At 41.3% G+C, this 18174-nt stretch overlaps 1 protein-coding gene across 1 annotated transcript in view; it reads left to right on the top strand.

The window, feature by feature from the left end:
* Positions 1-1213: 1213 nt before the first annotated feature.
* The window catches only part of pcca (propionyl-CoA carboxylase subunit alpha), a 30444-nt gene continuing 13483 nt past the window's right edge, over positions 1214-18174 (top strand). Inside the window, exons 1-8 of the mRNA XM_083774611.1 lie at positions 1214-1287; positions 2524-2601; positions 3751-3798; positions 4108-4176; positions 4881-4994; positions 6488-6541; positions 12399-12530; positions 16128-16164. Of these exons, the coding sequence (XP_083630737.1) occupies positions 1234-1287; positions 2524-2601; positions 3751-3798; positions 4108-4176; positions 4881-4994; positions 6488-6541; positions 12399-12530; positions 16128-16164 (586 nt within the window). The 5' untranslated portion in view covers positions 1214-1233. The remainder of the gene's footprint in view (positions 1288-2523; positions 2602-3750; positions 3799-4107; positions 4177-4880; positions 4995-6487; positions 6542-12398; positions 12531-16127; positions 16165-18174) is intronic.

Raw genomic sequence — 18174 nt, 5'->3', positions numbered from 1 at the left:
GTGTAGATAACTAGCCTATCAATCATTTAGCTGAGGACCCCCTGGAGCCCCCCTCCCCCAAGGACCCCTGTGGCTGGACCACATGTTGAGAACCTACACTAAACCCAGTCCCAACCCCCACCCTAAACTTATGAGACTTCAATAAAAATCTAATTGGGGACACACATTTTGTCCCCAATTCGACATGCCAACCAGGGCCGTGCAGAGAGCAGAGCACTGAGGGGGCAAGGCCAGGGCCCAAACCTAAGAAGAGGGCATGTGTGTGTGTGTCGTGTGTATGTGTGTGTGTGCATGTGTGTGTGTGTGTGTGTGTGTGTGTGTTTGTGTGCACACAGCGCACTGATTTTGGGGGGTGGTCTTTTTGTGCCATTTCACACCAGAAATGTAGTGGGCCTACATTGGATTTCTTATGCTAATGGAGCAAAATGTTCCACAATAACTTGGGCCATGTCATTGGACAGTAAATTAAGCAATGGGCCCCGGGCGGTTAGGTCAACCGTCTGGGCACCTATAGGCCAAGCCAGCCGGACGACGTGCCGCAAGTTCGACTCCCAAACCCCGCGTGTCACTCCACATCTCTCTCTCCCTTTCCTGTCTGTACTCTAGTCTAGCCTATACTGTTCACTATCAGTAAATGCATGAAAGCCCTGAAACAAATCTTAAAAAAAAAAAAGATTATAAGCAATATGTTCTCATTACAATGTAAACATTAAAATATACAATATTGATAATTATTTTTGAGGGGCGCTGCCCAGCTTTGATTTGATTGGCTGAGTGCGGAATGTGGGATGTATGATGATAAGTGCACCCCTCAATTCACACAAGTGTGATTTTGGCCATTTTTGGGGGGCACTTTGAGGCAAAAGGGCAGGGGCCTAAGCCCCCCCACCCCTCTCTGCACATGCCTGCCAACCCCAATCAACTGGTTTTTATGTCATTTGTACAAACACAAACACACACACACACACACACACACACACACACACACACACACACACACACACACACACACACACACACACACACACACACACACACACACACACACACACACACACACAACACACACACACACACACACACACACACACACACACACACACACACACACACACACACACACACACACACACACACACACACACACACACACTTTCTTCTCTCGTGATTGGAAAAAGAGGAGACACCCCTTCTGACGTCATCATCACGTGGTCACGCGTCAGTTCAGCAAGCATGGCGGCGTACATGGTGGCTGCATCTCTGCAAAGACTTCTGTCTGCTGCTAAGGTGAGACGACAACAACAAACAGCTGTGACGTGAAGTGCGATGGTGCACGTTTTCCTTCGTTTATGACACATTTACTCAAGTTATTAAGTTATTAATTATCCATGGCTTGCTCACAATGTCAACATTCATTAGCAGCCATAGCATCAGTTAAACTGCACGTTACTTTAAGATGTATCCTTATAGAAAGATCCAATTATGTTACTATTTGTGGCATAATATCATATGCGTTGTCATAACATAGTTATAAACATAAAATATGTTAGTTGATTGATAGTTCGGGCAGTTGCTGTCAATGTCAAAGCGTCTTTACCATACCTGCTTGCACAATAGGTACGGAATTTCAAATGTAGGCTAGCTTGAAGTTGAAATCATAACAACATACAAATAAACCCTGCTTACCAGCGATGATTCAATTTTCAATATATAGTTGACAACATTAGCTCTGGTCCATATCGATCGTTAAGGACGAGAAGGAGACATTCTCCGAGTCCTACTCTGACAGGCTACCGCTATGGAGTCTGGACCCGGGCTAAGTTGACATTATAGACTATAGTTCAACAGTATAATGACTCACCAACATTTTAGCCACATGGGGGCATCCATATCTGGCATATTGCAGCATTACATACTGTACAGACATGGGAATAGGCCTACTTGTTGAACAAGAGGTTTTACATGGTTTTGTTGGGATAAAATTGAGTGGGGGGATATTAGGCAGCAGCAATTTTATCAATTGACATTATCACATATCAGGGTAGGGTAAATGTAAGTTTGCTGTTTGTATAGTATACGGTGCTAGGACAGAACCCTGGGTTGCTGAGATTAAAGTAATGTCTTGGATTGTCCGTTTTGTACTACTATTACAAATATCTCTAAAACACTCAAATGTCCTGGTTTTCAACATTCACTACCAAAATGTTAATAATAGTTGTTTCAGCAGTTCTATAGCTGATTATCATGTTCTGTTCATGTATACGCTCACCACTAACCAATCAAAAAACATGAACAATGCCTTACGGCATTACAGTGTCTGTATTCAATGCTGAGGTGTGTCAAAATAATTTGCCGCCCTGTATGCAATGTTTATGGTGCCTTGCCTGTATACATGTGCACGCATGTGATTGTGTATGAATGTGCATGCACGAATATGCACATTCATCTAAGGGTCCCAGTTTGGGACATTGAAAATATTGTTACCCTAGTCACAGGGTAATAATGACTATTTGTGTTTTGCAGCATGCTTCGTTCCACTCCAAATACTGTGTGGTGGCAGGCAGGGCACAATACTCCACAGTATATGACCCTGAAGAGAAGGTATGGCTTTGCTCTGATGTTTAATCTGTTTCATTTCATCCAATGCGTTTTACAATATATGTTAGATTATGATCATTAAACCATCCACACACACATTCATACACCAATGGTGAAGGCAACTTATGCAAGGAATGTGTGGGGTCAGTGTCTTGTTCAAGGACACTTCAAACTGAAGTCAGGAGCCAGGGATCGAACCGGGAACGTTCTGCCTGCCAGACGGCCGCTCTATGAGCCACTGCCGTTTCTTTTGTTTCTTTCTTATTATCCGCCTTATCTCTGTTTTCCTAATGATCCCAGGAAACCCTCATTTCCCCTAAAACTCAGCATAAACAAGATTTCACCTCCTTAACCTGAGTTCCCCTTTGAGCTAAAGGCTCTGTAGCCTCTGGCGGTTAGCGAGGACACAGAGGGGGGGGGGGGGGGGGGGAAGCTACACTGTAAATCCTGTGTGAACTCAGTGTTTTGATTGATTGAATGCCTTATTAGCAGGTTTGTTAACAGTACAGGTAGTAAGCAATGGTAAATGGTTATGGTAAAGGGATAACACAAGCATACAGGTACTAGTTCCACATGTACTCCAGTGGCACCGGATACAGATTACAGAACGTGTCTAATGACTGACAAATCTGGATGTTTTTTCAAGCCCACCTGTAGATCTGCCCCTGTTGCACACTCTGAATTAAACTAACTGTGTTTCTGTCTCTCAACAAAGGCTCAGAATAGCCCATCATGTCAACGTCTATTTACAACTTTGGGCATACAGTAGCAGTATATCATACATAAATATAAGACCATTTTTATTTTGATGGCTTTATTTTTTGATTTTGTATCTGTTAAAAAAAAAGCTCCAGTGCCATTAAAAACATTGCTCAACTAGTACTGAATAATTTACTCAAATTGGGGCGAAATATCACTGTGTAGTTAATCAGTAATACTATGTGTTTGAATTGTATTAGCTTCCAGGCACTATTTTCAGCTATAACATTTCTTAAATTTCCATTCTTAGCTAAGAATGGAAATTTAAGAAAGTCATATTGGAATAAAGCTTAACACTATAGTGTTAAGCTTTATTCCAATGTGAGAGGTTTGTTGGAGTGAGGTTTCTGAAATGCGTTGCAGAGCTAATCTGTGTGTTTTCTCCTTCCACAGACCTTTGATAAAATCCTGATAGCCAACAGAGGGGAGATTGCTTGCAGGGTGAGATCGGCTCAGACAGTACTTTTTTTGGGCTGCAGCATATTGACCATTTTGTGATTAAAACCACTGCGGCCAGAATAACGGTGACCTACAGTAGTAATGAGACACAAACTTCAACGGAGGGATCTGGAACTGCTGAAGAACTGTGAAATACACATTTCTTTATTGTCCTTTTTTAATATTGAGACCTTTAACGCCCAGCAAAATAGCACATTGTTTTTGTTTTCTTCTTGTCCATGGTTCTATGGTGTTGCTCCTATAACAATGTCTAGTGTCTAACATTTAGTTTTGTATTTATGGTTCATTCAGGTCATCAAGACATGTAAGAAGATGGGGATTAAGACGGTGGCTGTACACAGCGATGTAGACTCTAGTGCTGTGAGTTGAGATCTAGCAGCTCTTTCCAACTTACACAAATGTTCTCTGCCTTCAACACATTTTTCTCACATGCTATGAATAAACAGATTTAGCCTAAAAATTGTCTTTGCATATCAGCCTTTGCATATCTGTCTTTAAAAGCGACAAATGCAAAGTTGGAATGATAAGTGGGGCTGGCCTAGTACCTCCTTCTTTTCACACATGCATGGAAAGGCCTCCTAAAGACCCAAAGAACGGTTCGGTGGACCTCCCCCTCCACCCATACACTCACAAACAAACTTTGCTACCTTGTTGTTCCAGATGTTTATGTTAATGAGGATTTATCCTTGTGGTGACAAAGTCTGTCACTCACCCAGCATGGGGTGTGTGTGTGTGTGTGTGTGTGTGTGTGTGTGTGTGTGTGTGTGTGTGTGTGTGTGTGTGTGTGTGTGTGTGTGTGTGTGTGTGTGTGTGTGTGTGTGTGTGTGCGCTAACTGTGTGCCCACACAGTTAGCGAGAGGTTATAATCAGACAGGAAACATACATTTAGAATTTTTAAATTGTATTATTTCTAGTTACACACAATATAAACAAATAGCCTATGTGACACTGATATGGTCTTTGTGTGTCTAATAGACATGTCGATGTAACTGTTGAGATGGTGTGTGTCTGAAACTGAAACTTTCAATACAGTGATTGTGTGTACTGCATATGTTGGACTCTAGGTGCATGTAAAGATGGCTGACGAGGCCGTGTGCGTCGGCCCTGCTCCCACCAACAAGAGCTACCTCAACATGGACGCCATCATGGATGCTGTCACATCCACCGGAGCCCAGGCTGTAAGCACATGCCGCCAGCCATCTGTCCATGAGTTCCGCACAGGAATATCAAGGCTCCAGCGTATTGAACTGAAATATCGCATGTTATGCGTCCATCAATTACAACAACTTCATTGCAGTTTTGATTGATGGACAACATGCATGTGCAAGACAATGATTAAACACTAATCAGAATCTTTAATTTAATTTAAAGGGGCTTCGCAGTATTATGAATGAATAGTAGAAACAATATTGTCTTCTCATGATAATGGATTCTCTGATTGGAGACGTAATTTTGCGTCTTATTTTTATTTATTTTTTACAATAGAAACGCTGGCCACTGGTCTGCGTTTCTATTGTCGTGTACTGGCATGGATTGTGTTAACCACATGAACCCTGCCGTTCTGGGTATGTCACTATATGGTATTTGGCAAAAGAATGTTTTGGTGAGGCGAGAAAGGAGTGGAACTTGGGGTTTAAGTGGTTAACGTGTGCTGTAGAAAAAGGCACAATGCATTAAATGAGATCACACTGTGAGTTTAGTTTAGTTCATTATGATCCTCATTGGTTACTACTAGTTCACTAGTTGGTAAATGAGATGACTGTCTGTAATGGGTGGACCTAGCCTTGACAACCATGCAGTCTTATGCAAAGGTTTGGAAGTTTTAGACAGAGTTTTTGACCTATTAAACTATATTTCTAATGCTATACTGTTAAGACTGATTCTAAGTTATTGGTTTACCTATAATCATATTACAGAGGCACCACGCTTTTCAGGCTGCGTTTACGCGTATACGCACACACGACTGTGGCTCAAGAGGTAGAGCAGGTCGTCCAATGATCCATGGGTCGGCGGTTCGAATCCCGGCTCCTCCTGTCTACATGTCGAAGTGTCCTTGGGCAAGACACTGAACCCCAACTTGCTCCCGATGTGCTGGTTGGTACCTTGCATGGCTTCCGCTGCAATCGGTGTGTGAATGGGTGAATGTAATGCACAATCTATGTAAAAGCGCCTTGGATAAAGGCGCTATATAAATGCACCATTTACCATTTACCACGCTCGCACACACTTATAGGTCCAGTCCTATTTTAAGTGCGCGCATGCGGGGCTCGCGTGTATGTGTAAACGGCAACGCGTGCGAAAAGCCTGGTGTAGCTCGGCCGTCAGTTGCGCTGGATAAATATAAATGCCTAAATTGGTGGAGGCTCGAGGAAGTTCCACCAGTGGATTCAGTGGAACACATTGTACAGTAAGTGTTTGAAATGCAATGTAGGGGAGAGTAGGAATGAGAGAGGCGTCCAATGGAGGGAGAGAAAGGGCTGAAGGGTTTCAGGTTTCAATGTTGTCTTTTGTACCTTGCTGGTAAACTTTAGGCTGGACTGCAGGGGAGTAGAAGAGACAAACATTGGAAGAAATGAGGGACTAAGCGGCGAGATGATGGAAAGAAGTATTTCTGTGTTCAAATCCATTGCAAACCATTCACTGATGAGGGCCTCTCTCCCGCTCTCTCTAGGTTCACCCTGGCTATGGCTTTCTGTCTGAAAATAAAGAATTTGCCAAGAGACTGGTAAGCAACAAAACACTCCTAATTAGTCCCTTTTTCCTTATGTCTGCCCCCCTCTGTGATGTAAAGTTATCTGTTAAAGGTGTGATAGTCAAGGTGAAGGATGGCTTTAAAACAAAGATCTGCCAAAAGGCTGCTGATAAGACATTTTCGTCACCGCTAAACCCCTTATCCCTAAACTTCTTTGCCTTTTTTTTTAAACTATTTTGCAAAAAGAAATTGAATAGTTAAAATGGCCAGTCTACAAGCTCACAACGTGTCAATAGTAGATTGGCTAGTTGAACAATTAAAAAATGTTTTAGGGTGCACAGACGCATGCTTTGGCCAACGATACTATAAGAATCACACCCGTGTGAAGTGAGGGGCGCTCTTATCATCGTACATCTCATTCCGGCCAATCACAAGTTGTGTCCTCACTTTTGTCTTCAATGTTTGTGTTACACAATGTTTGTTTACACAAACACTCAAAATTGTCCATCCATTGTCAATGGCATTTAATGTTTGCGTAGGACAAAGTTTGTGTTTTCACAAAGCTGGAGGAGATAGGAGGAGCTAGCGCCCCCCAAAAATCACACACCAATGTTTGTGTTCACACAAACCCAGAAAGCTAAAGGATAAAATAAACTTCACTGGGGGACACAGCTGGAAATAAATAGGTGTCAGTTCATAAACTAGCCTTATATGCGCTGTACAGAGAGTACAGTGCATTAACGCCGGGACAATGCTCCACACGTCCCAGACTCTTCTCCCTTCTGGCTCCAAAACTGTGGAATGCACTTCCCATTGCAGTCAGAACTGCAGCATCACTCCCAATCTTCCGCCGTAGTCTGAAAACCCACCTTTTCAGACTCCATCATGGCCCATAGCACTTACCCTACCCCCTTAGATAGCACTTCCGTAGACTTAGATAGCATTTGATACAGACTTATAGCATGTTATGTAGACAGCACTATAATTGCATTGTATATAGTCATAGCACGCCATAGTACATATGTATAGCATAGTAGTATATATGTATAGTTTCATTATATAGATATTCCACTGTTACTTTCTTAGCTTACGCATGTTTCATGATAAATGCTTTCATGTGATGTATTCCCATGCTTTTGTTCTTGCTCTGGATTAAGAGCGTCTGCTAAATGCCTAAATTGTAAATTGTAAATTGTAAATTAACCTGTTGGACCTAACGTTTTGAGCTAGTAGATAAGATACATTCGGCAAAGAGATTTGTTGTAGAGGGGGGGAAAGAGTGGACCAAGTACAGAGTATTACCCCAATAAACAAAGTATTAGTTAAAGTGTCTTATGACATGGCCCAAAAATATCATATGTACTACTGTACACATGCGGTCGCAGTGCAATATATTATTTTATTCGCACTGAGCACATGTATAGCAGTTTGCAATACTTTGCATGTCCCGCAAATGTCTCATTTGCGTTTTGGCTAAATATGGCAGTAGAAAATGATGAATTTCTATCGAATATCTTAGTTACAATGAAATTTAGTTTTTACGGGGTAACCGTTGCGTTGTTTAGTTCATTATGATCCTCATTGGTTACTACTAGTTCACTAGTTGGTAAATTAGATGACTGTCTGGAATGGGTGGACCTAGCCTTGACAACCATGCAGTCTTATGCAAAGGTTTGGAAGTTTTAGACAGAGTTTTTGACCTATTATCCTGTATTTCTAACGCTATACTGTTAAGACTGATTCTAAGTTATTGGTTTGACCTGGTTTTTAAGGGTAACCGTTGCGTTGTGGCAGTCCCGCAATCTCGCCTGGTCACCAAGCCCCCTGTGTCCCCACTGAGATGCTCTAAACCCAGCCCAAAGTTCATGGTGACTGCCTGGGAGACCCAGAACGCAAAATGATATAGCGATTTTTGTCATTCCAATAAATAAAAAAAAGCATAAACAAACTATGTCACTTGAACAATGTAGGTAAGATATTTGAGGGGTCTATACTGTATATTGTATATGCACAGATTTTATATATTCATGTAAAGTCAAATATGTAGTTCCAGGGACCCCCAAGAAGCAAATATTTTAGTTAAAAATGTTCGCTCTGAAATATATATTCAAAGATTTGCACCACATTTTCACAACTTTTCAAAAATAGCAGACCTACAAGCTTGTATATCTGCTATTTTATATTAAGTATAGAGGGTGCAGTTAAATCCCAATATGACGTCAGTTGTGTAATCGGTTACTCTTTTCTAACTGGTATGTTAGTGCAGGGGTTCTCAACCTGGGGGTCGTGACCCCTCAGGGGGTCACCAAACTATTTTGGGGGGGGGGGTCCCCAGATTGAAAAACATCACACCCGTCCGAGTGAAGTGAGGGGTGCCAATATATTAAAGTCTAACATGTTGATTAGGTGATGTAGTGGCGATGTAAAACAAACATTAAACACCATTAACAATAAAGACACAATATGACATAAATGGCAAATTATGACTACATTTCCCCTTCATTGTCAATGGCGTTTACAAAACAATCATTGAACTAAAGAAAAAAACAGTAAACCAATGTATAGGAGGGGCTAGCGCCCCTCAAAAAAAAGAGAGATTTTTTTTGCAACCGAATGGCTGGAAATTAAGAGTCTACATAGTACACATAGTACATGCATAAACTTCCCTTAATGATTATATCTGGGTTCAGTATGTCTTTTTGATGTATTTTCTCTATTAAAGCGGTCAGTTTGTATTGGGGTTGGGTGGCGTGAGACATGGCCAAAGCATTTCCAGGGGTCCCCAGCCCAAAACGTTGAGAACCCCAGTGTATCACGGTTTTGCTGCTCATCTGTGAAGAAGCTATTTTTTTATTTTAAGTCATGATTTTCTGTAGTTAAATTGCCTTACAGTAGTGTTCAAAAAGGGGAGGCCAGTTTAGGCTTACATGAGAAATTGCAACTCGTAATGCTAATCACACACGTCCTGTGCACAATGCTTCTTACCTTTTGCTTTACGACTTGAGCTACAGTATGTATTGTACAGTCGGTGGCTATGTATAAGGCAGGTCAGTGAATTGGCCATCAATTTTCATTGTTTGTGTGTGCGCGTGTGTGTAAAAGAGTGTATGAATGGCCATCAAGGGCCTTCTGTGTGTGTGGAAACGGAGATGTCATAACATTAGCAGTTGAATGGGGCCCCCTGTGTGTCAGACAGTGGGGAAACAGTTAGTGCAGCTTTACGCATTGCAAACGCTCCCCAGGGCCATATGCATTGCCCTGGGCTTGCGTGCGTGCGTGCGTGTGTGTGTGTGTGTGTGTGTGTGTGTGTGTGTGTGTGTGTGTGTCGGGGGTAAATTGGGGGTAAGGACCCTCTTAGCATGAGAAAGAGCCTGAAGGTGAATAGAGGATAGAGTGGGGGGTGATGCATTGACTGACTGTAAAAAAGAAAAGATTATGTATGTTATTTGGGAATGATTTTCATTTTAAAGGAAGGCCTGTGTGGACATATTGTTCAACTTAAAACACGGTGTAATCCATAAATAAGCATTCTACTGGTTCCTAAGAGTTTAAGCAAACCCGGTTTGAATCTTTTTTTTTATTGGCATGTATGTTTGCACAATGCACATACAAGGAACTTTTTGATTGATTAATTTAATACTTTGTTAGTTAGAAGAAGCACAGAGGTATAGTAAGACATTTAGGCTAAAGAAAAGTCCTGAGGACTTGTTTCCATTGTGCTCCTCATCCATCCATCTTCAACCGCTTATCCGTAGTCGGGTCATAGCCAATTCCTGGATTGGTAGTGCCACGAGAGAGTCTGTAAGTCACAAACGGTATGTGTTCTATGTTGCATTCTCATTCAGCCTTGGTAAAAGTACTGCACCCGGACCCGGTTGTTAATTTTTTTTCTTTCCACATCCACTGGTATCAACCATTGTCAAGGTGTCTTTTCTAGGCTAAGTAAACAGCGTAAACAGCCATACAACAGCCAACACTAACATAACACCCCCATCGGGGTGATTGTCAATACCCAGCAGCTGTGTGTTTGCAGACTTTGCACCTCGTACAATGGCGGCACACTGTGTCTGTGTGTCAGAGTGAGTGTTTGTGGCTGATAGATTGGCAGCTCAGACAGTTTAATTGTGATTAAATTGTGAAAATTCACAACATCACTGTGCCTGACAAAAACACACATACTCCACCTTCTACTATGTAATTGGTGGGGCATTGTATGTGTGTTTTTTGTAAGGGACAAGCAATATAATTAACTGACATTGGCCTTTTAAAAATCTCGCAATGGAAATGTATTTCAGATAAAGCTAAGCTGATGATTCACAGTTTCTGTTTCAGTATTTCATTAACATTACTGTGTTAAAATAAGAATACATTTAGGCAATTATTTTTGTCCTGCTTGTCCTTGCAGTTTGAGTTTTATCCTAAGTTTGTTGGAAGTTTTCTTGAGTTATTTGACATGTTGCCACAGAAAAGGTGAACTGCTGCTAATGTAGCAAAATCAATATTCTATGTATAGCAGTATAAGACTGAAAGGGATATTTTCATACATCAGATGTTATCTTTATTACAGATTGATTGTTTGATGTAACTAGGTACTGCTTAGATCTTTTGCCTCAGGCTAGGACCTTTTCTCCCCAGCTTGCCTTATTTTTCACATTTCCTGAATGCATCAGTGACGGTGGTCAGATGTTTGCTGTCTATTGTCCTGTATGGGAACTGCTGGCTCCATTCACTTTAATGGGGCTATATTAGCACTAAGCTGGGATCCAATCTGCATAGCAACAGCACACTCAACTGGCTTGCAATTGGCCTCGAGCAAGACCATTACAAAAAAAGTAAGAAAGTTCTATCCCACCAAGAACAATAATACAAAAACCCAAAGGGAACGTTCAGTAAAATGCCTTTTTTTTGGCACATTGGCACAATTTTATAGCTAGGTGGATTAACAGTCTGCTATAAATACATTTTGGTCAGGATGAGGACGTATTTCAATGTTGCAGACCGGTAATCTTAAAATGGTCGTTTTCCTTTCACCCTGTATCTCCAGAGGCCATACTAGTGCAGTTAAACATGCTAATGTATGTGATCTCTAATTAGTCATTAGCTCCCTGAGGACATATTTCTGACTGCGAGAGAGTGTGTGTGTGTGAGACAGTGTCTTCTGCCCCCCAAGTCGCAAGTACTCAAGACACCAAATCAAACACAAATGATTAGGCCTTTTTTTCTTCCTCGAATATTCTCCATATAAAAAGGAAAATAAAAGAAAAAGCTTTTGCATTGTTTATCCCTGGATGATGCAACAGTGAACCCGTCAACAACCACATGTTTTTGATCTGACTGCCCTGACTGCTCAGTGGTCACTTTCACTCATTCAGATGAATTACAAAAAAAGAACACTTAACTCATAAGTTCTGAGGCCGATTCTACAAAATGCCTTCTAAATCAGTTGCTCTCAACCTTTTTCGGCAATAAAAGGATTAAAATAAATAAATCTAATAAAAATCAAACACTTTCAAGATGGCCTGGGCCGTGGCTCAGCGGTCCAGGCACCTTTGGCTGGTAATCCAGTCTGGCAGTGTGGCCGCGGGTTCGACTCCCGATCCCGATGGCCTTTACTGCATGTCCCCCCCCCCCCCATCTCTACTGTCTGTACCTCCATAAAAATATATACAATAAAGGCGGAAGCCACAAAACAAACATCCGGTTTTAATGGGTTGACTAGGATCTCTTGGGAGAAAAATACCGTAGTCAATCTACAAGTTCACAGGGCGTCGTGACTGTGAGCTTGTAGAGCTTTTTTGCCTACTTTCATGACATGCCCGGAACTGGAACGCTAGCGTTCATGTGGTTAATGTCTAGCGCTAATATCATGCTTTTGTGTGGGTTTTTTTAGGCGGCAGAGGGGGTGGCATTCATCGGCCCAGACACGCACGCCATCCACTCTATGGGGGATAAGATTGAGAGCAAGCTCATCGCCAAGGCTGCCAAGGTCAACGTCATACCAGGCTTTGATGGAGTTGTCAAGGTATTCACATACTGTACATTAACTACTAACCACACACTCTCGGATTTATACTGGTATTATATATAATATTGACTAGGATCATTAGGCTAAATAGGCTTCAGATTATTATGGTTATTATTATGGTAGGCTATCGGGTATCTTAATACATTCCCTGCCAGGTATTAATTAATTCTTCCGCCACTGCCACAGTCTTTTCATTGCAGGCCCTTATTTTGAATGCCAAACGGTCCCGGACCGTGAACCGGAAGTAAACAACGGCTGTGTGAAGCAAACACAAATTTCTTTCACCCGAAACATACATGTTGTAACCTGTGCTTTAGTTATGGAGCCGTGAATAATTGTTTTGATCAAAAAACGCAATCTGGGAAAAGATTCAGAGATGAATGCATTTGAAAAAATCTGTTTACATTGAGGCGGATGGAGAAAGACTTTTCACTTCCAGTACATTTCCGGTTTTATCGCTCGCCTAGCAACCTAGAGATAATGTTGCTTGGTATATGATCAGCATTACTTCCAGCAACATATTCATACTACTAGCAACATATACATAACCCATAATACGCAAACAGCCACAAAAACCTTACAAATGCAAAACATCAATATTATATTTATCCAAACGCATATGAGCCGCTTCTGTAATCCATGGCTCCATCATCCCTGATTAGTAAAAATTAGTAAATTAGTAAAATTAGTACTTTCCATCATTCAATGGAAGCATGGCCTTCATACCAATTGAAAAAGGAATACGAGCACTCGTCCATGTAGACAGGTGGGTTGTTTTATTGGTGCACGGCTCTGAACAGAATCCAGTAAACAAAAATACCTCGTAGGCTCTTATTTATTTCATGACCCAGCAGAGCAGCTGCCGGGTCATTAAATAAAAAAAAGAGAGCCTAAAATGACTCTGAAGTGACTGCTGGTGATTTAAGTTGACTTCATATTGGACCAATCATCAATATATAATGTCTCCATATTGCCCATACATCCATGATATTGGAGACCTTTGTTAATATTTGCTCAATTACACATTTCAGCAATATAGCTCCAATTTGAATGTGTCTTTATTTACAGATCTCTGAATAACGCAGGGTAGCAATACAATGGAAATGAACAATCTGTGGAATATTGTTGATTAAAAACATTTTGAAACAGAATCAGGTCTCCACCAGGATAATAGCGTTTGTGATGTTTGGAGTAATATAAAATATTATTTATAAACTGGTGGTTGTATAACGGGGCAATAAAAATAAATATATAACACGTAACTGTGTATTCATAATGTACACACAGATCGGTGCAGTTATAGCCGGTAAAAACATGAATTGGCCTGTTATAGCGTCACCATGAAGCTGATTCGGAAGATTTTTTTAAGTGCACACACACATGGATGGAGTGCAAACATACTCTCCCCATGCCTTCTATTCGGCTGGTGGAGACAATTACCTGTTGCAATAGGCGTAACTATTGCCTTACATCTTGCTAGCTACTTAGGATATTCTGCAGCGTATATTATTTAATTATTGTACAAGTACTTGGCTGGCCGCTTACTGTTGCTGGTTGACAAAAGGTTCATTACACTAACATTATAGTTCATATAATGTGAGTTGCTGGATCTGAGCGCCTTCCAAATGTCTTGACCAGGTGGTGCTCGCTCGCTAGGGTTTCTGATGAGGGTTTCAAGAAAGCATTGAAACCAACTCTGCCCTCTAGTGGCTAGAATGGTTTAATACACTGACATTGTCCTTTGGGGCTGTCTTGAGACAAAAAATACCCAAACAATGATCAAATGATTATGTATATCTATAATGAAATGTTTTGATGTGTTTAATTCCACTGTAGGCTGTAGTTTTGGTTTACACTATCCACCTTAAAAAAAAAGGTCCAATCATTAATTAAAACCTATGACCACCTTTTGAAAGGCACCGGTCAGTGTGCTTTTTTCAGCCAAGTGGAACTTTTTTTTTTTTTTTAACAATCTATATTTATAATTATAACGTAATTATAACTACGGAAAGAACCTTACCGAATAGATGTGAAATGAATCCAGATTACGCAATTGATTATTTGCAGAGAAGCTTTCAAGGATGGACACTTGATTGTCTACTTTCGCCATCGCACCTGACCACTCTTTAGCCCAGCCCAGCACTCTTTAGCCTGAAATAAACTTTCAATTGGGCTTCGTCCAGACGGAGTTCCAGGACAAGATTGTGATATATCCCAATCCCAGACAAGACTTGTCTTTTGGCGGAGGAGGGTGCTGAAATTGGTCATGTGTGGGTGCATGACATCCTCCACCCTAGACAGCAGTACAGACTATGGGGCATATCACAACCATGTCTGGAGGTGTCGCGTCTAAACAGCGCTCTTTTTCTTCATAAAAGGCGCGTGAATCTCGCTTGCATCCGAGCATAGGCATGGTAAGGCCCCGCCAGCCTGTGATTGGCCTACCGAGTACAGTATTTTCTTTCTATCTTTCAGCGCCACCTGGTGGTCACCAGTTTAGGCTCTGAGTGCCAATTCTCCCATTATAAAGAAAGAAATAATTTGTAATTATATTATGCATGTTATGTGCATGTCATCACCTGTACACCAGATTAGAGGAATTTTCAAAATATGGATGAAAATAAAAGACGTCTTGACGCCCGTGGCATCCATTACTTAATAGGCAATTAGACGTCTTGACGTTTATGGCTACTAAACAGTTTTAAGATGAGAGGCAAACTAATATTGTTTATACCGTTTGCTTTGATGGAATAATTGATTGAACATGCACTATGATTTGATTTGTGTGTATTCTAAAATAAAGTGTTTGTGTTGATTATTGTGTAATTTGTAAACTTCAAACATTATTGTACTATAAAAAGGTATATTTTCTCTTCATCTTTATCCCTTTATAGTTAACTAATACTATTACACTAAATTAGATTAATACACGATAATCAACACTTTATTTAGAACACACCCAAATCATATTACGGAGTGCATGTTCAATCAATTATTCAATCAAAGCAAACGGCATAAACAATATTAGTTTGCCTCTTCTACAAAAATAAAACGTACAAGTAGTTCTGTCGCGCGTGCCAAGCTGTCATTCTCTTGTTGTTGTTTTATTTATTTCTCAATCTCACCACGGAGTAACCTCGCGTCTCGGAGGACAGTCAAGACAGGCAGTGTCGGCAGGCCAATCACAGGCAGGCGGGGCGTTGCCATGCCTATGCTCGGACACAAACCAGATTCACGCATAAAAGGATGGATAGTGTGAACTGTGAATATAATCAATTTTCATCATTGCAAAAAAGGTTTTTTTATTTTTTTGGTTGTGGTGATGCTGGTACAGAGACATCTGTACCAGCAGTCTGGACACAGCTCTTTCTCTTGGAAAACAAACAGGATTCTTTTCCGACTCCTATAAAAATATGTGGTATTTATTTACCTTTACCTCCTTTTATCTATTTAAGTTATTTGGGAGAAAGCATACTAACTTTTACCTGGTCAGAGACTATTGTGGAAAAAATTACTGAAATCTAGTACATTAGAATTCAGTTGTAGGGCTTCATTGTTGACGTGTGTGATAATGTAACTCTCCCTTTATCGCAGACGATTGACGATGCTGTTAAGATCGCTCAGGAGATTGGTAAGTAAACACATAAACAGGACACTTTGTATCAGTGGCACAGCCAGAAATGCAATCCTAGAATCTAGCCTCACTATGGCTAGATTGGTCCACCACACACGCAGCACGTGTGCGTGGTGGCCACGCGCTCGTTTTTCGAGAAGCGCACGAGAAAGTTGAATGAAATAAAAAGTAAACCTTTCCACATGGCTGCAGTCACACCGCTGAGCACGCTGTGAGCAGGAAGTGGAAGTCTTGCTGGGAGCCTGGGAAATGTAGTGTTTAACTCGCAGCCTATAGTCTAGGCCAAAAACCTTTGGCCTAGACCTTAACCCATTTTGACCTGAGATCAGATTCTAAAAATGTCTGTTTGAAAATGACAGTTTTCTGAAAAAGCTATGTTTCTATGTCAGTCGTTCGATTTAAAAAATCTTGTTTTAAAAACAAATCTGCCTAATGATGATGTCACTGGTGGACGGTTCCTGAACTGACCACAGCGGCACAGCCCTCCTTTGTTGTGGCATTGTATCATGAACATTAGTGAGGACCAACTATATGAAGATACGTTGAAAAGTGGTGAAGTGGTCCTTTAAAAAGGCTAGTCTACGCACATAAGACGATCATGTAAAAAACACAACAAAAACATTTTACAGAAAGAAAAAGAAAGAAAGACATTATGAATTTATATTTATGTATTTATAAAGAAAGAAAAATCGATGGGTGGTTCAGCTCTCTATATGGGTGGTCCGCGGCCCACCCTGGCCCACCTGTAGCATCTGATGCTTTGCATCTGGCTTGGCTGAGCATTTATTTATACAAATACAATTGGCCATTAGGGGGAGGGAAGCCGGGCAGAGAGAGGGCCATCTTGGTCACTGTCCCACTAGGCTCGCGTAGCCAGACAACTATTCCACAATCTCTGAATGCTATGTAGAGTCTGGGACTATAGCCCCCATGAGCTGAGTAACAGAATGCTATGTAGAGTCTGGGACTATAGCCCCCATGAGCTGAGTAACAGAATGCTATGTAGAGTCTGGGACTATAGCCCCGTGAGCTGAGTAACAGAATGCTATATACTGTAGAGTCTGGAACTATAGCCCCCATGAGCTGAGAAACGGAATGCTATGTAGAGTCTAGGACTACAGTCCCCATGAGCTGAGTAAGGAATGCTATTTAGAGTCTGGGACTACAGTCCCCATGAGCTGAGTAAGGAATGCTATTTAGAGTCTGGGACTATAGCCCCCATGAGCTGAGTAAGGAATGCTATATTAGAGTCTGGGACTATAGTAACGGAAGTTGCCATTTCCGTTCTCGAAAATATATTTAAAAATATCTTTACATTTACAGCAACAAGCTATAGCCTTAGATGCTTTATATTTATGTTAGAATACATTTGCGCGACTGTGAAGACGAAACGGAAGTGGAGAGGAGGCTCCACTTCCGCTTTATCGCATACTCATGAGACCTCTTCCGTTGGCCCAGACTGTTATGATGAAGCGTTTGGAAATTGCGGAGGCAACAGTCTGGTAACGCGAGGCTACTGTCCTACTGACTCCAGTGGGCTGGGACAGTGAGTTTGTTGAATTTGAGGAGTAGGATAGAGGCACTACATCCTCCCAGTGGGGGCTCCCCATTGGCAGTTGAGAAAGTTACTGTACAATAGCAGTGGCAACACAGAAATGTGTGTGTTTAATGAGCATGACGACTACATTGGCAGAAAAAAGGGCTAATATAATTGTGTGTGTGTGTGTGTGTGTGTGTGTGTGTGTGTGTGTGTGTGTGTGTGTGTGTGTGTGTGTGTGTGTGTGTGTGTGTGTGTGTGTGTGTGTGTGTGTGTGTGTTACAGACAGCATTACGTAGTTCATCAATGTGTGAACTGTGGTGTCCTCCATAATATTTAGCCAGGAAACAGAGATCAAAATGCATGCGCACAGACAGACAGAGACCCCTGCTGAGTTTCTTACAGGCTCCATACCCTGTTTAGTGTTGATTGGGAAATATTAAAACCAATCCCACCACTAATGTACAGTA

Source organism: Protomyctophum parallelum (genome assembly GCF_964188405.1).
Source record: "Protomyctophum parallelum genome assembly, chromosome: 10".
Lineage (NCBI taxonomy): Eukaryota > Metazoa > Chordata > Actinopteri > Myctophiformes > Myctophidae > Protomyctophum > Protomyctophum parallelum.
The sequence above is the reverse complement of the archived record's forward strand: the minus strand, read 5'-3'. Positions and strand labels throughout refer to the sequence as shown.